The following is an 18459-nucleotide window of genomic DNA, read 5'->3' on the forward strand; positions in this document are numbered from 1 at the left end:
AAGACTGTATGCAATCATGGATGATCATCTGAGTCGTGGGTTAAGTGCTGATTTCCTAAAATGTTTATGCAGTGTATTTGTTAAACCTCATGTATTCATTTAAATCATAGTCCAGGTGGCTATTTTAAGTAATGAAAATGACCTTAATAATTCACGTAATAGGCCATAGTTAAAATTCGGTTGTTAGACTATGGCTCTTGTGTTGTTTTAGAGTGATCCTCAAGAACAGATAATGTTGTGGAAGAAAGGCATAAAGTAAATGACTGAGGGCCAAAGGAGAGTTATATGAAAAACAAACTGGGGTTGTCAGATTCTTAAAAGGGAAGAAAATACTAAGCCAGCAAACAAGAGCCTTGGAGATTATCTGGAGATAAATATTACCCTTGTGATTCAGGAACAAAAATTTAGTTGTAACTTTTTTGTTGTTAATTATAAAATAATTTCAAATTTACAGAAAAGTGAATAGTATAGCAAACAACCATAGTTGTTAGTGTTTTGTTGTATGTGCTTCCTTTTTTTGGTGAAAGTATTTTAAAGTAAAGACATTACTACATTTTACTTCTAAATAAGGTAATATGCCCTCTAAAAGACGAAGACTTACAGATATAAATTTCACTGTGGTGAGATGATATAAGAACCCCACAGGGCCTTCATATTGCAGACTGGGTTGTGCAGGCTAAACTGTAACAAAATAGCTTTGAGTGATCAAGTGTATTTTAAAAAGTTGTTTAGAGGACTTAGAAGAAGAACACTGAGCTGGGGGCAACGACTTGGAAGAGGCATAGATCTCTAAGGGGCAAACTTGATCAAATTTGCTGTTTTGTATGTGAATTTAGCCATTTTTTCTCTCTCTCCATAATGTCTTAATTTACATTGGCATTATTCATTCGTGCTTTAGACATTGGATGCTTTTTTACTTGATCCTGATCTAGGGTATGGGGTGAAAAATGAGGCTGCCCAATGGTGTCTATTGGGGCTACACACATGGAAGGAATCTAGGAGTCTGTACTTATAACAGTTTTAGCCAGTGAATAATGGAATGCCCTGTTGGGCATACTTGTTTTTCCTTTTTTCTCTTGTATTGATGTAATGCAGTGTCTTAATTTATGCAATGTCTTCTCATGCTTAGGTCTTGGATGTGGTTTATTATACACTGCAACAGTGACCATTACGTGCCAGTATTTTGACGATCGCCGAGGCCTAGCGCTTGGCCTGATTTCAACAGGTAAATTTTCAAATTGAGTACAGTATTGTCACCATTCAGTCTGCTAAACAAAGTAAAAAGTTACCAAGCACAGACATGTTTAACCAGTCATTACCCAGCTACCAATCATGTAGCAAAATAATTTCTTTACTTCTAGAAGGAAAGTTTATTTTACACCGTAAATATGGCAGTGACTTTCTTTTTTCTTTTTTCTTTTTTTACATTATAAATTTTTATGTCTTATATGGGATGTTTTCTAAAATATATAGCTCTTCTAAAATTGTAAACTGATATTTAGTATAACATTAATAAATTTTTACATGGACACCTATGATTGTCAAAGCACTTTTAGAAACTTAAATTTAAATGACCATAAAACTTGAAAACTAGTGTTTATGATATTTTTTTAAAAGCTATTTTTTCATCCATTGTATTTGCTTCCTGAAATTCCAAAGTAAACCATCTCATTATTTGTTATTTATTATTATTATATTTTAAGTTCCGGGATACATGTGCAAGAACGTGCAGGTTTGTTACATAGGTATACATGTGCCCTGGTGGTTTGCTGCACCTGTCAACCCATGATCTACATTAGGTATTTCTCCTAATGTTATCCCTCCCCTAGCCCCACCCCCAACAGGCCCAGTGTGTGATGTTCTCCTCCCCGTGCCCATATGCTTTCATTGTTCAACTCCCACTTATCAGTGAGAACATGTGGTGTTTGGTTTCCTGTTCTGTGTTAGTTTGCTGAGAATTATGGTTTCTAGCTTCACTCATGTCCCATGAACTCATTCTTTTTTATGGCTGCATAGTATTCTGTGGAGTATATGTGCCACATTTTCTTTCTTTTTTTTCTTTTTTTTTTTTTTTGAGATGGAGTTTCACTTTGTTGCCCAGGCTGGAGTGCAATGGCACGATCTTGGCTCACTGCAACCTCTGCCTTCTGGGTTCAAGCAGTTCTCTTGTCTCAGCCTCCTGAGTAGCTGTAATTATAGCCATGTGCTACCATGCCTGGCTAATATTTTGTATTTTTAGTAGAGACAGGGTTTCTTCCTGTTGGTCAGGCTGATCTCGAACTCCGGATTTTAGGTGATCTGCCCTCCTTGGCCTCCCAAAGTGCTGGGATTACAGGCGTGAGCCACCGCGCCCTGCCTATACATGCCACGTTTTCTTTATCCAGTCTAACACTGATGGACATTTGGGTTGGTTCCAAGTCTTTGCTACTGTGAATAGTGCTGCAATAAACATACATGTGCATGTGTCGTTATAGCAGAATGATTTATAATCCTTTGGGTATATACCCAGTCATGGGATTGCTGGGTCAAATGGTATTTCTAGTTCTAGATCCTTGAGGAATCGCCACACTGTCTTCCACAATGATTGAAGTGTAAAAGCATTCCTGTTTCTCCACATCCTCTCCAGCACCTGTTCTTTCCTGACTTTTTAATGATTGCCATTCTAACTGGCATGAGATGGTATCTCATTGTGGTTTTGATTTGCATTTCTCTAATGACCAGTGATGATGAGTTTTTTTTTTTTTTCATGTTTGTTGGCTGCATAAATGTCTTCTTTTTTTCTTTTCTTTTCTTTTTTCTTTTTCTTTTTTTTTTGAGATGGAGTTTCGCTCTTTTGTCCAGGCTGGAGTGCAGTGGCACAATCTCGGCTCACTGCAACCTCCACCTTCCAGTTTCAAGTGATTCTCCTGCCTCAGCCTCCCGAGTAGCCGGGATTATAAGTGCCCACCACCACGCCCAGCTAAGCTTTGTATTTTTAATAGAGACAGGGTTTCACCACATTGGCCATGGTGGTCTCAAACTCCTGACTTTGTGATCTGCCTGCCTCAGGCTCCTAAAGTGCTGGGATTACAGGCATGAGCCACTGTGCCTGGCCAGATGTCTTCTGTTGAAAAGTGTCTGTTCATATCCTTTGCCACTTTTTGATGGGGTTGTTTTTTTTTTTCTTGTAAATTTGTTTATGTTCCTTGTAGATTCTGGATATTAGTCCTTTGTCAGATGGATAGATTGCAAAAATTTTCCCCATTCTGTAGTTTGCTGGTTCACTCTGATGATAGTTTCTTTTGCTGTGCAAAAGCTCTTTACTTTAATCAGATCCCATTTGTCTATTTTGGCTTTTGTTGCCCTTGCTGTTGGTGTTTCAGTGATGAAGTCTTTGCCCATGCCTATGTCCTGAATGGTATTGCCTAGGTTTCCTTCTAGAGTTTTTATGGTTTTAGGTCTAACATTTAAGTCTTTAATCCATCTTGAGTTAATTTTTGTATAAGGTGTAAAGAAGGGGTTCAGTTTCAGTTTTCTGCATATGGCTAGCCTGTTTTCCCAACACCACTTGTTAAGTAGGGAATCCTTTCCCCATTTCTTGTTTTTGTCAGGTTTGTCAAAGATCAGATGGTTGTAGATGTGTGGTGTTATTTCTGAGGCCCCTGTTCTGTTCCATTGGTCTTTATCTCTGTTTTGGTACCAGTACCATGCTGTTGTGGTTACTGTAGCCGTGTAGTGTAGTTTGAAGTCAGGTAGTGTGAAGCCTTCAGCTTTGTTCCTTTTGCTTAGAATTGTCTTGGCTATATGGGCTCTTTTTTGGTTCTATATGAAATTTAAAGTAGTTTTTTCCAATTCTATGAAGCAAGTCAATGGTAGCTTGATGGGAATAGCGTTGAATCTATAAATTACCTTGGGCAGTATGGCCATTTTCACGATATTGATTCTTCCTATGCATCAGCATGGAAAGTTTTTTCATTTGTTTGTGTCCTCTCTTATTTCCTTGAGCAGTGGTTTGTAGTTCTCCTTGAAGAGGTCCTTCACATCCCTTGTAAATTGCATTTCTAAGTATTTTATTCTCTATGTAGCAATTGTGAGTGGGAGTTCACTCATGATTTGGCTCTCTGTCTATTATCGGTGTATAGGAATGCTTGTGATTTTTGCACATTGATTTTGTATCCTGAGACTTTGCTGAAGTTGTTTATCAGCTTAAGGAGATTTTGGGCTGAGACAATGGGGTTTTCTAAATATACAATCATGTCATCTGCAAACAGAGGTAATTTGATTTCCTCTTTTCCTATTTGAATACACTTTATTTCTGTCTCTTGCCTGATTGCCTTGGCCAGAACTTCCAATACTATAATGAATAGAAGTGGTGAGAGAGGGTATCTTTGTCTTGTGCTGGTTTTCAAAGGGAATGCTTCTAGCTTTTGCCCATTCAGTATGATATTGGCTGTGGGTTTGTCATATTTTGAGATATGTTCCCTCAATACCTAATTTATTGAGACATTTTAGCATGAAGGGGTGTTGAATTTTATCCAAGGCCTTTTCTGCATCTACTGAGATAATCATTTTGTTTTTGTCATTGGTTCTGTTTATGTGATGGATTATGTTTATCGATTTGCGTATGTTGAACCAGCCTTGCATCCTAGGGATGAAGCCAACTTGATTGTGGTGGATAAGCTTTTTAATGTGCTGCTGGATTTGGTTTGCCAGTATTTTATTGAGGAAATTTGCATCAATGTTCATCAGGGATATTGGCCTGAAATTTTCTTTTTTTGTTGTGTCTCTGCCAGGTTTTGGTATCAGGATGATGCTGGCCTCATAAAATGAGTTAGGGAGGAGTCCCTGTTTTTCTATTGTTTGGAATAGTTTTAGAAGAAATGCTGCCAGCTCCTCTTTGTACCTCTGTTAGAATTTGGCTGTGAATCTGCCTGGTCATGGGCATTTTTTTGGTTGGTAGGCTATTAATTACTGCCTCAATTTCAGAGCTTGTTATTGATCTATTCAGGAATTCAACTTCTTCCTGGTTTAGTCTTGGGAGGGTGTATGTGTCCAGGAATGTATCCATTTATTCTAGATTTTCTAGTTTACTTGTGTAGAGGTATTTATAGTATTCTCTGATGGGATTTGTATTTCTGTGGGATCAGTGGTGATCTCCCCTTTATCATTTTTTATTGTGTCTATTTGATTCTATTCTCTTTTCTTATTTATTAGTCTGGTTAGTGGTCTATCTATTTTGTTAATCTTTTCAAAAAACCAGCTCCTGGATTCACTGATTTTTTTCTTGAAGGATTTTTCTTGTCTCTATCTCCTTCAGTTCTGCTCTGATCTTAGTTGTTTCTTGTCTTATGCTAGCTTTTGAATTTGTTTGCTCTTGCTTCTCTAGTTCTTTAAATTGAGTTGTTAGGGTGTCGATTTTAGATATTTCAATTTTCTCCTGTGGGCATTTAGTGCTATAAATTTCCCTCTAAACACTGCTTTAGCTGTGTCCCAGAGATTCTGGTTCATTGTGTCTTTGTTCTCTTTGGTTTCAAAGAACTTTTATTTCTGCCTTAATTTTGTTATTTACCCAGTAGTCATTCAGAAGCAGGTTGTTCAGTTTCCATGTAGTTGTGCAGTTTTCAGTGAGTTTCTTAATTCTGGTTCTAATTTGATTGCCTGTTGTCCGAGAGACTGTTTGTTATGATTTCTGTTCTTTTTCATTTGCTGAGGAGTGTTTTACTTCCAATTATGTGATCTGTTTCAGAATAAGTGCTATGTGATGCTGAGAAGAATGTATATTCTGTTGATTTGGGGTGTAGAGTTCTGTAGATGTCTATTAGGTCTGCTTGGTCCAGAGCTGAGTTTAAGTCCTGAATATCCTTGCTAATTTTCTGTCTCATTGATCTGTCCAGTGTTGACAGCAGGATATTAAAACCTCCCACTATTATTGTGTGGGAGTCTAAGTCTCCTTGTAGGTCTCTAAGAACTTGCTTTATGAATATGGGTGCTCCTGTATTAGGTGCATGTATATTTAGGATTGTTAGCTGTTCTTGTTGCATCAATCTCTTTACCATTATATACTGCCCTTCTTTGTCTTTTTTGATCTTTGTTTCTTTCAAATTTGTTCTATCGGAGAATAGGATTGCAACCCCTGCTTTTTTTCCTTTCCATTTGCTTGGTAAATCTTCCTCCATCCCTTTATTTTGAGCCTACGAGCGTTTTTGCACATGAGATGGGTCTCCTGAGTATAGCACACCGATGGGTCTTGACTCTTTATGCAATTTGCCAGTCTGTGTCTTTTAATTGGGGCATTTAGCCCATTTACATTTAGGGTTAATATTGTTATGTGTAAATTTGATCCTGTCATTATGATGCTAGTTGGTTATTTTGCCCATTAGTTGATGCAGTTTCTTCATAGTGTTGATGGTCTTTACATTTTGGTATGTTTTTGCAGTGGCTGGTACCTGTTTTTCCTTTCCATATTTAGTGCTTGCTTCAGGAGCTCTTGTAAGGCAGGACTGGTGGAGACAGAATCTCTCAGCATTTGCTTGTCTGTAAAGAATTTTATTTCTCCTTCACTTATGAAGCTTAGTTTGGCTGGATATAAAATTCTGGGATGAAAATTCTTTTCTTTAAGAATGTTGAATATTGGTCCCCATTCTCTTCTGGCTTGTAAGGTCTCTGCAGAGAGATCCGCTTTTAGTCCAATGGGCTTCCCTTTGTGGGTAACCTGACCTTTCTCTCTGGCTGCCCTTAACATTTTTTCTTTCATTTCAACCTTGGTGAATCTTATAACTATGTGTCTTAGGGTTGCCCTTCTCAAGGAGTATCTTTGTGTTGTTCTCTGTATTTCCTGAATTTGAATGTTGGCCTGTCTTGCTAGGTTGGGGACATTCTCCTTGATAATATCCTGAAGTGTATTTTCCAAGTTGGTTCAATTCTCCCCATCACTTTCAGGTGTACCAGTCAAAAGTAGGTTTGGTCTTTTCACATAGTCCCATATTTCTTGGAGGCTTTGTTCCTTTTTATTCTTTTTTCTCCAAAAGAAAAAGCAAGCACTTCTAGAAAGCACTTTATCCCTTTTTTCCTTCCTTTTCTCCTACCTTTTTCAGGGATAAAGTACTTTCTAGAAGCACTTGCTTTTTCTTTTGGCAAAGTCTTCACCAGCATGTGACTCTCAATTTACTGGGCCCATAAGCTTTCTCTTCATATGTTATGTTGGACATTGAATGCCCCCAAATTAGATATCTTAGAGACTTTTGAAAGCCACTCCTGCTCTCTAGATTCCTTCTCTCTGGCCAGGATGTCTCTGAAAGAAAGGCAGCAGCCCCAGGCAGGTGGGTAACCCTGGAAGGTCAGGCTTTTAGCTAGGCTGAAGAACGTCGGTAGTTATTCTGGCAACAGGATCCAAACTAATATTTTGTTCCTGAGGCCAACCGAGTGGCAACAAAGTGATTCGTGGTTGAATTGAATCCAGCTGGATATTTCTCCAGTGTATTTTAAGAAGCACTGCCTGGTGAGAAGTGGGAATTGTGGTCTAGGTGGAGACAAGGCCAGAGTCAGAGGATATGGCTAAGGCAGTGATGGGAGAAGGGATGCAGACACAGAAGATGGGGAATCCAGAGTAGTTGGATTGCAGTTTGCAGAACCTGTGAGGATCTTCTACAAGTGTAGGAAGGACTGTGAGAGTAGGTATGGCAGCTTCAAGGACAGTGGGTCTCAGCTGTACTGTATTTTCTGTAGAGGCAGCATGACGTCGAGTTAGAAGCACGATCCTGGATCCATACTGTCTAGTTTTGAATGCTCCTTCTGTCACTCACTAGCTATCTGGTGTTAGACAAGTTACTTAACTGTTCTGTGCCTCCGTTTCGGAACTGTAAACTGGGGATAATAGTATGTTGATGAAAAGAGTCAAATTCTTTAAAATATTTGAATTTTCATGAGCAACAAGTGGCCCGTGACACAGTCCCACGAGATTCTGTCTCAGGTGGTCAGGCTAAACTTCATTTTATACATTTTAGGGAGACATAAGACATTGATCAATACATGTAAGTTGTACATTGGCTTGGTCTAGAAAGGCAGGACAACTGGAAACAGGGGTGTCCAGGTTGTAGGTGGATTCAGGAATTTTTTAATTGGCAGTAAATTGAAAGGATTAAGTTATTGTCTAAAGATCCTGATTCGATACAAGGGAATGTCTGGGTTAAGACAAGGGGTTATGGAGACCAAGAGTCCCATTATGCAGATAGAATCAATAGAAGGGAGTATTTCTTATCAGACTTAAAGAGTCTGTTCTTTCAATCTTAAGGTGCCTGTTTTAATGTTAATACTGCTCAGCTGTGTCTGAATTCCAAAGAGGGGAGAGTAAAATGAGGCATGTCTAGCCCCCATCCCTCTGACCTTATCATGGCCTGAACTAGTGTTTCAGGTTTACTTCGGAATATCCTTGGCCAAGGGGAGGGTCCATCAGCTGGCTGGGTGGCTTAGAATTTTATTTTTGATTTACAAATAGTACCCATCACATTGGGTTATTGGACATATGAAAGGGATGTATGTGTAAGGCACATGACAAGAGCTCTCAAGTGTTAGAAGTTATAATTCTGACCTAGGTTTCCCTAATGTCCAAATTTATTTGTTTTGAAGGTGTTGGGAATTGCATGCTGTGACAGATGATCGATCTTGCTTTTCACTCAGTCTTGAGAGGAGGGCACAGGGGCCTGGTCCATAGCACACTAAATAAAAAATGAAGCAACTATGGACAGTCAAGATTGAAAGGAGTTTTCAGTTTCAACTCACAGGGAGCTCGGTGAAGGGAAATTAGGGAGAAGTATGAACCCACCTTCAGTCAAAGATATGATAAACAAAACAAAAGTCACAGTAGAGTTTTTTAAAAATTAAAAAGAAACCCCACATCCAAACACTTGAAATATTGTGATCTAGTTGAAAGAAAGGAATGTGGGCATGAAATAAAGGTTTGGGGAAAGCGATCTTCCTTCGTAGTGAACAGGGGTTGGTCCAGAAATGCCCATGGGCCCAATCTGGCCTACTGCTGGTTTATGTATGATTAACAAGCTACGATTGCTTTTTACTTTTTTAAATGTTGAAAAAAATCAAAAGAAGAATATTCATAATATGTGAAAACTAGGTGCAATTTCCATTTCAGTGTTCATAAATAAAATTTTATTATAACACAGCCATACTTGTTTTTTTATGGATTGTCCCTGGCTGGTTTCATGCTTCAAGGGCAGAGTTGAGTGTTTGGGACAGAGATTGTACACCCTCTATGCCTTAAATATTTACTCTCTGATCCTTTCCAGAAGTTATTGATCCCTGGTATTAATGAGTTAAAGCATGGCTGTATTTCTCACTGCTTTGTGTTCCCTGAACACCATTTAATATTTTCTCTTTGTAATAATGTATAACATGCATGGAAGCATAATTAGTTTTATTTCACTTAACCCTTTGCAATGATTATATTAAAATTAGGATGTTCTTTTTGAAGACTAAAAATTACAGTTTTAGCTATTGCATGCGGGGCTTAATACCTAGGTAATGGGTTGATAGGTGCAGCAAACCACCATGGCACACGTTTACCTATGTAACAAACCTGCACGTCCTGCACATGTATCCTGGAACTTAAAATTAAAAAAAAAAAAATCACAGTTTTGCAGTTTGCAAAATTCCACCAGGAAACTCTAAATTACTTTTCAATACCCTGGGGGGAAAAAATCCTGCATCTTTTTTTTTTTTTTTTTTTTTTTTTGAGACGGAGTCTCGCTCTGTCACCCAGGCTGGAGTGCAGTGGCCGGATCTCAGCTCACTGCAAGCTCCGCCTCCCGGGTTTACCCCATTCTCCTGCCTCAGCCTCCCGAGTAGCTGGGACTACAGGCGCCCGCCACCTCGCCCAGCTAGTTTTTTGTATTTTTTAGTAGAGACGGGGTTTCGCCGTGTTAGCCAGGATGGTCTCGATCTCCTGACCTCGTGATCCGCCCATCTCGGCCTCCCAAAGTGCTGGGATTACAGGCTTGAGCCACCGCGCCCAACCATTCCTGCGTCTTTTTAAACCACAGACATGTTCTTGTGGGATGAAGGCTGAGGAAACTAGCCTCCAATGTGTAATTTGATTTTCCCCACTCTCTCCTATCTTATGTGTTCAATAAATATCTGTTGAATTGATTTTCATCATGTTGACAGATAAACTTGGTTGGCAAGAATAGGAAAGTTGTTTGTTTATTTGTTCCATGTGAAAATATAGAACTTTCAAAACACCTAGAGCAGTTTTAAGTATCTAATGATGTGGCACTTTGTTAGAATCTGTACAAAGAAATGTTAGGCAAAAATCACAAATTTATAGTTAATGGGTACTAATGCAGCCAGCAATACCTGAGGTCACCCTGCTGTTTTTAATTCTGTCAGTGTGTTTTCTGTAGCATTTTTAAGTTTTACAGTATATGCCACATTTAATGAGAGAAAGAAAGGATTACATTTTTCTACTGTTACTACTTCTCAGTAGTTAGCAAAGAGATACTCTCTTAGCAGTCTATTTTAGCTGCCGTTACATTAACATGAGACATTAATATTTGCAAAGTTTTTTTTTCCTTTGGGAATGAAGGGGTTAACTTTAAAAAATGTTAAGAAGGGACAACTGAGGTCCCAAAGAAAATATTTTCTTACAACTCTAAGGCAGAGCCATTTGGCTATTTAGAAGAATTGTTTTATAAGATGGGTTTTTATAGCAATCATATCCATGCAATCAGTGATGCCTCTGAGCTTGGTCCTATTGGCATCCTCATGAGGTTATAATGTAATTTAATATTGACCATCTTAAACACATGATCAACTTTTTCAGACTATTTTTTCCTGTTTTTTCACATGACATTTCCCAACAACGTTTAAATTTTAAAATGCTCTGTTTTTAAAGATTGAAATCAGAAACAGATGAGAACAGTACCAATTGATTAGGCTACCATAACTTGGCAACACTGTGTGTTTAGTGTGATCAGTGCTAAAAATGTGAATTATTCACAGTGTTACACAGATGTATAAACCAGCATACTTTGTAATTTAAATACCCTAAAAATTATACTTTTCTCATAATTGCATTAATGCATGAAAAGTGTGAATCACTCATTCTGGTGATTCAGCAATAGATTTGAACTATCAAGCCATTTTAAATATCCTTAAACTGCAATATACTGTTTTTAAAAAGTAAAATATGAAAATTTACTTTTCTGGAATAAATATGTAGAATGAAGCCTGACACATAATAAGTGCAAAGAAAGTAGTTTCATGATGATACTTTGTTTTGGGGTTTTTTTGTTTGTTTGTTTGAGACGGAGTCTTGCTCTGTCACGAGGCTGGAGTGCAGTGGCGCAATCATGGCTCACGGCAACCTCTACCTCCTGGGTTCAAGTGATTCTCCTGCCTCAGCCTCCGGAGTAGCTGGGACTACAGGCGTGCGGCAACACGCCCAGCTAATTTTTGTGTTTTTAGTAGAGACGGGGTTTCACCATGTTGGCCAGGATGGTCTCGACCTCCGGACCTTGTGAGCCACCCGCCTTGGCCTCCCAAAGTGCTGGGATTACAGGCCTGAGCCACCGTGCCCAGCCAATGATACTTGTTAAGAATATGGGCTATTGGGGTCAAACTGACTGAGTGTGAATCCTATTTATGTTCTTTACAGATTTTTGATCCATGGCAAATTTCTCAACCATTCCAGCCCTAGGTCACTTTATCTCTAGATTGGAAATAATAATAGGACCTACTCAATGGGATCAGTAAAAGCATGAAACATGATTGTGCAATGTGAAGTGCTTAACAGTGTCTGAGCTGCAACTTCTAATTCTTAAATGTTCTATCAGTATTGCTATATTATTGTTATTATTGTTATCTTCTATCTTTACTATGATTTTAATATAAAGTTACATATAAATGCCAGTGTAAAAAATAAATTGAATTGTGATACTACAAATTCTAATCCTGAGAGCCTGAGATTATGAGGTTGAACAGTTCCCGTTCCCTTTTTAGGTTCAAGCGTTGGCCTTTTCATATATGCTGCTCTGCAGAGGATGCTGGTTGAGTTCTATGGACTGGATGGATGCTTGCTGATTGTGGGTGCTTTAGCTTTAAATATATTAGCCTGTGGCAGTCTGATGAGACCCCTCCAATCTTCTGATTGTCCTTTGCCTAAAAAAATAGCTCCAGAAGATCTACCAGATAAATACTGCATTTACAATGAAAAAGGAAAGAATCTGGAAGAAAACATAAACATTCTTGACAAGAGCTACAGTAGTGAGGAGAAATGCAGGAGCATATTAGCCAATGGTGACTGGAAACAAGAAAGCCTACTTCTTAAAAACCCCACAGTGACACACACAAAAGAGCCTGAAACGTACAAAAAGAAAGTTGCAGAACAGACATATTTTTGCAAACAGCTTGCCAAAAGGAAGTGGCAGTTATATAAAAACTACTGTGGAGAAACTGTGGCTCTTTTTAAAAACAAAGTATTTTCAGCCCTTTTCATTGCTATCTTACTCTTTGACATCGGAGGGTTTCCACCTTCATTACTTATGGAAGATGTAGCAAGAAGTTCAAATGTGAAAGAAGAAGAGTTTATTATGCCACTTATTTCCATTATAGGCATTATGACAGCAGTTGGTAAACTGCTTTTAGGGATATTGGCTGACTTCAAGTGGATTAATACCTTGTATCTTTATGTTGCTACCTTAATCATCATGGGCCTGGCCTTGTGTGCAATTCCATTTGCCAAAAGCTATGTCACACTGGCGTTGCTTTCTGCGATTCTAGGGTTTTTTACTGGTAATTGGTCCATCTTTCCATATGTGACCACAAAGACTGTGGGAATTGAAAAATTAGCCCATGCCTATGGGATATTAATGTTTTTTGCTGGACTTGGAAATAGCCTTGGACCACCCATCGTTGGTAAGATATTTATCTTAAAGTCATCCCATTTTACTGTTCTTCCCTGTCATATCTCCAGATACAGAAATCCAGATTGTAATAGTAGCACAAATTTGTACAAAATAAATCTGCATGGAACATCTCATGGTAATGATTTATTCAAGACTGCTTTGATGTAATTGAGAAAGCCAGTATGTATGCCCTGGGATTTGTATTCACTCTACATTTGGGAGAAACTCAAAGTGCCTGCTTATTCTTTTCTTTTGAGACGGAGTTTCACTCTGTTGCCCAGGCTGGAGTGCAGTGGCGCAATCTCAGCTCACTGCAAGCTCCGCATTCTAGATTCACACCATTCTCCTGCCTCAGCCTCTGGAGTAGCTGGGACTGCAGGCGCCTGCCACCACGCCTGGCTAATTTTTGTTTTTGTTTTTGTTTGTGTGTTTTTTTTTTAGTAGAGATGAGGTTTCACCATGTTAGGCAGGATGGTCTTGATCTCCTGATCTCGTGATCCACCTGCCTTGGCCTCCCAAAGTGCTGGGATTACAGGCATGAGCCATTGCGCCCAGCCTGCCTGCTTATTCTTATCCAAATATTTGAGAGATTCTCTTCTTCTAACTCCCAGTAAACCACGTTGGAAGTAGTAGAGTAATATATATCATAATTATAGCTATATATAAAACTGATGAAATTAGGGTGTGGGCTGGATGTTCGTACTATTTCCATGAAACTTACTTTTTTTCTTACTGTCTTTTCAGGTTGGTTTTATGACTGGACCCAGACCTATGACATTGCATTTTATTTTAGTGGCTTCTGCGTCCTGCTGGGAGGTTTTATTCTGCTGCTGGCAGCCTTGCCTTCTTGGAATACATGCAACAAGCAACTCCCCAAGCCAGCTCCAACAACTTTCTTGTACAAAGTTGCCTCTAATGTTTAGAGGAATATTGGAAGACACTATTTTTGCTATTTTATGCCATATAGCAATGATATTTTAACAGATTCTCAAGCAAATTTTCTAGAGTCAAGATTATTTTCTTATAGCAAAATTTCACAATGGATGACTCTGAGTGAATTATTATTGTTTTTTACATATCCTATTTTTTATGTAGTGTATGCGTAGCCTCTATCTCATGTATTTTTTTTCTCTTTCTCCTCCCCGCACCATCAATGGGACTATTCTATTTTACTGTTATTCACTAGTTCTTAACATTGTAAAAAGTTTGACCAGCCTCACAAGGCTTTCTCTGTGTAAAGAAGTATAATTTCTCTGCCGACTCCATTTATTCCACTACAAGGCACCTAGAGAGACCACTCCTATTTTAAAAGTGATGCAACCAGCATGATAAGATATGTGTGAAGCCCACTAGGAAATAAATCATTCTCTTCTCTATGTTTGACTTGCTAGTAAACAGAAGACTTCAAGCCAGCCAGGAAATTAAAGTGGTTACTAAAACAGCCTTAAGAATTGCAGTGGAACAAATTGGTCATTTTTTTTTTAAAGTTATTTTAACCTACAGTCACCAGTTTTCATTATTCTGTTTTATTTACCTCACTGAAGTACTCGCATGTTGTTTGGTACCCACTGAGCATACACTGTTTCAGTCCCTAAGGTGTTTGCTGAGATGTGGGTAACTCCAAATGGAGGAGTAGTCACTGTAGACTTTCTTCATGGTTGGCCACTCCAGCCTTGCTCACTTTTGTTTCTTGACCATCCACTCAGCTGATGTTTCCCGGGAAGTGCTAATTTTACCTGTTTCCAAATTGGAAACACATTTCTCAATCATTCCGTTCTGGCAAATGGGAACCATCCATTTGCTTTGGGCACAGTGGGGATGGGTTGCAAGTTCTTGCGTATCCTCCCGGTGAAGCATTTATTTGCTACTATCGGATTTTACCACTATCAAATTTAATTCAAGGGCAGAACTAAAAGTGAGTGTGTATGTGTGTGTGTGTGCATGTGCTATGCATGCTCTAAGTCTCCGTGGGATATGGGAATGGAAAAGGGCAATAAGAAATTCATACCCTTATTCAACTGCATTTAACCTTAAGAAAAATGTCCTTGGGATAAACTCCAATGTTTAATACTTTGATTTTTTTCCTAAAGAAATGGGTTTTAAACTTCGGTGTGCATCAGAATCCTCTACAGATCTTTTTGAAAATATAGGTGCCTGGGTATCATGTGTGGAGCTTTTAATTCTGCTGGTGTAGGCTGTTGCCCAAGCATCTATCATTTTATTGAGCTCTTCGAGTGATTCTGATAACACAACCTGGATTGAGAATTTTTATAAGATTGGCAATGGAAAAACATTTATTCTTTTAAATAATAATTTTCTAAAAACCCAAGAGGTCAGGGGGTTTTTATAAACAAATAGCCAAGTGTTCTTTAAATAGGAGGCACCCTTCCCATTGTGCCAAAATCATCTTTTCATTTCTTTTGAAATATGTATGGTTATTTTATACTTGTATGTTGCCTTTCTTTGAAGGCGCCTGAAGCACTTTATAAGCACGAATCCTCACAGCACCTCTGTGAGGTAGATAAATAGTACTTTTCTATGTAGTAAACCTGGAGTATGGAGAATTTCCTAACAGTTCATTCTACTTAATAATGCAATAATGGAGCTCCAAGATGTCTTGGACTTCTACACGACACTCAGACTTCTGGAAAGTTTTCCGTACCTCATTCTTTAGTCCCTATCAAGGTTAGTAAATAAAATAAGTGACATAAAAAACAAAACAAAACTACCTGTTGTGTTGAAAGTTCCTTTTTGCCAATGTTATGTTCAGGAAACTCAATAACCTGAAAAAGTTTGACTTTGATGTGACATCTTCATATTCATCAATGCTGATAATTGTCCAAAGGCATCTTCACTATGTCTACTAAATAACATCCAATGTGTGTGTTATCTATTGTCTAGGGGATGAATTTTAAGTTACAATAAAATATTTTTGTTTTGCATCAGTTTGGTTGCTTTCTCTCCTCTTAGTTCTCCACCCAATTATAGTGGCACATCACTTGAATGTAAAACTATAAATTACCCGGCATAATTCAGACTCTGGAACTTGGTGACTGGACAAAAGCATATTCTAAATGCTTAGCTACTTTGATCATTGCCTTCCAAAAAGCTGGTATATCAGCTTTACCTCTTGTTGTAAAGAGTACTCTGCAGGTCTTAATTCTTAATAATAATTTCACCAATTATTTATAGAATTCTTAATATGTTTCAAGCTTGTGTTGTTTAACCCTCATAATAACCTTGTGAGATGGAAATTATGACCCTCATTTTATAATCTAAAATATAATTGTCATAATACTATGGACAGCATATTATAAAAGTATAAGTAATTTCCAAAACCAAAACGCAAAATGTTTCTCTTTGTAGAAATTAAAGTAAACCCTTTAATTTCTAACATGGTTTAGAAATTAGGCCTACCCAGGAGGGTTGCTCTAAAACCAATCCTTTAGTGAACAGAGAAAATTTTCTGTAGGGTAATCATGTCAGCAGGGAAGAAAGTTCAGCCACCAATCTTTAAAGGGCTCATGAGGAACAATTCCCAAGAACCAGGAGTTCCAGCACTGGGAGGTCATGACCAAAAACATATGTGCCAGCCAACCAGTCCCATGACCTTGGGTAGCCTCAGCACTTAGCAATTGGTATAGAATTATCCTAACTCAGGATGTTCCAGGACATAAAGGGGAGCTCCATTTTGAAACAAAGGACATCTCATTTTCTCTTTTACTTAGGAATATTATACTGAGCGCATAAAATACATGATTTACATTAGCAGTGTCATGCACTTTCTCCTTCATTAATAACAATCTTGGGCTGGGCACAGTGGCTCATATCTGTAATCCCAGCACTTTGGGAGACTTGAGGCCAGAAGTTGGAGAACAGCCCGGTCAACATGGTGAAACCCCATCTCAACTAAAAATACAAAAATTAACCAGGTGTGCTAGCACATGCCTGTAATCCCAGCTACTCCGGTGACTGAGGCAGGAGAGTCACTTGAACCTGGGAGTTCGAAGCTGCAGTGAGCCAAGATTGTGCCACTGCATTTCAGCCTGGGTGACAGAATGAGACCCCATCTCAAAAAGAAAAAAAACAAAAATCTCGGGACCGTCTGCTATATAGTCAATTGTATATAAAGGATGGTCAGTAAGATCCCTCTTTGAATAAGGAGTTTAATCGCAGTCAGTTAAAATGATCAGAGCTCTATGAATACCTGGATAATACTTGGGACTGCAGTGTACACACTTGTTAAGGTTGTGATTCCACAACCAGATTGCCTATCTCGGTCCCTGTGGCCAGGGGGGCTATTGTGGGAATTAAATAAGATTCCCAGTATATATACCTGACATGGTAGATGTCCAATAAAATATTAGCTATTATTTTTGTCGTCATTCTTAAATGCATTGCTTCTCTGTACCTGAGGGAGGCATCAAGTGTTCCCGGAACTGGTGTAGGGTTAATGTTTGCATTAAAGAGCTTCATTTGGAAGAATAATGAGCCTCTGTTATTCCTAATCACATAACTGTCACAGCTCTTGCCTGTTCTTGTCAAAATCTTCTTTCCTTAGGGATTCATGACTCAGCACATTTTTTGGAATTGCCATTCAGAAGCTCTGACACAAAACAAAACACAGGCTGTTCCTCCACAAATCAAATAGAAGCCACTTTGTAAATTGAATTGCTATGGGAATTTGAACTTTTTCTTTTTCTTAAGAACTCTCATCTGAACTGCTCAGAAGGTGGGCCTGAAATTGGGCAGAAAGCAAAATGATCTGATTTGTTTACTGAGTACTAATTGGCTTCGGCTCAGGTCCCTTACCTCATTGCTTTCCAGCCTTTGAGACTTACTCTTGAGGGAGTGCAATTTCTTGCCAGGTCTCCTGGGATTCTATTACTAGTAGATCTCAGCTGCATTAGTTGTTTTTTTGCTGCATGCATTCCTTGTCCTAATGAGTCATTTACTTTTATTCTTTCTCCTTGCAAAAAGAAAAATTTAAATTTAATCAGTGTTTAATAAAAAAAGATATTCTAAAATCTTTGGTAAGCAACATGTTTTCAATACCTAATAATTAACTGTGGTCAAGTGCTTTCCTGCGATAGGTCAACTTAAAACTACATAGCCACAAATATATGCTTATTCTTTTCTCCTGGAAAAGTTCCTGATGTGATAAAGCAAGTTGTGATTCCTCCAGCTTAAATCTGAAAACTGCTGAATATCTACAGCTCTAATAGGGCATTGCTAAGGGCAGCCCAAATGACTTTAGAACCCTTGCAACAAAGGAGCAGGCATTTTTCTGGAAAGCACTCCCTAGTAAACTTCCTGCATGCAAACTCTGTTCCATAGTCTTTCCCACCAGGAAACAGGACAACTGAAATCTCAACATGTTGAGATAATGCCAAATACACAGGGTCATCAGAGCAGAGAGGGAGGGAGACACCTTTCTTTTTTTTTTTTTTTTTGAGACGAAGTCTTGCTCTGTTAGGCTGGAGTGCAGTGGCGCAATCTCGGCTCACTGCAAGCTCCGCCTCCCGGGCCCACGCCATTCTCCTGCCTCAGCCTCCCGAGTAGCTGG

General features: G+C 38.6%; 1 protein-coding gene across 27 annotated transcripts in view; it reads left to right on the forward strand.

Annotated features, from left to right (window-relative positions):
• SLC16A9 (solute carrier family 16 member 9) overlaps positions 1 to 15838 on the forward strand; it is a 58665-nt gene extending 42827 nt beyond the window's left edge. For all 27 annotated transcript variants that reach the window (XM_065521071.2, XM_074002117.1, XM_074002111.1 and 24 more), the window contains 3 exons: positions 1130 to 1225; positions 11989 to 12903; positions 13638 to 15838. In XM_065521071.2, coding sequence (XP_065377143.1) covers positions 1130 to 1225; positions 11989 to 12903; positions 13638 to 13816 — 1190 coding nt within the window. In that variant the 3' untranslated portion in view covers positions 13817 to 15838. The remainder of the gene's footprint in view (positions 1 to 1129; positions 1226 to 11988; positions 12904 to 13637) is intronic.
• Positions 15839 to 18459: the final 2621 nt, after the last annotated feature.

This window comes from Macaca fascicularis, chromosome 9 (assembly GCF_037993035.2).
Source record: "Macaca fascicularis isolate 582-1 chromosome 9, T2T-MFA8v1.1".
NCBI lineage: Eukaryota > Metazoa > Chordata > Mammalia > Primates > Cercopithecidae > Macaca > Macaca fascicularis.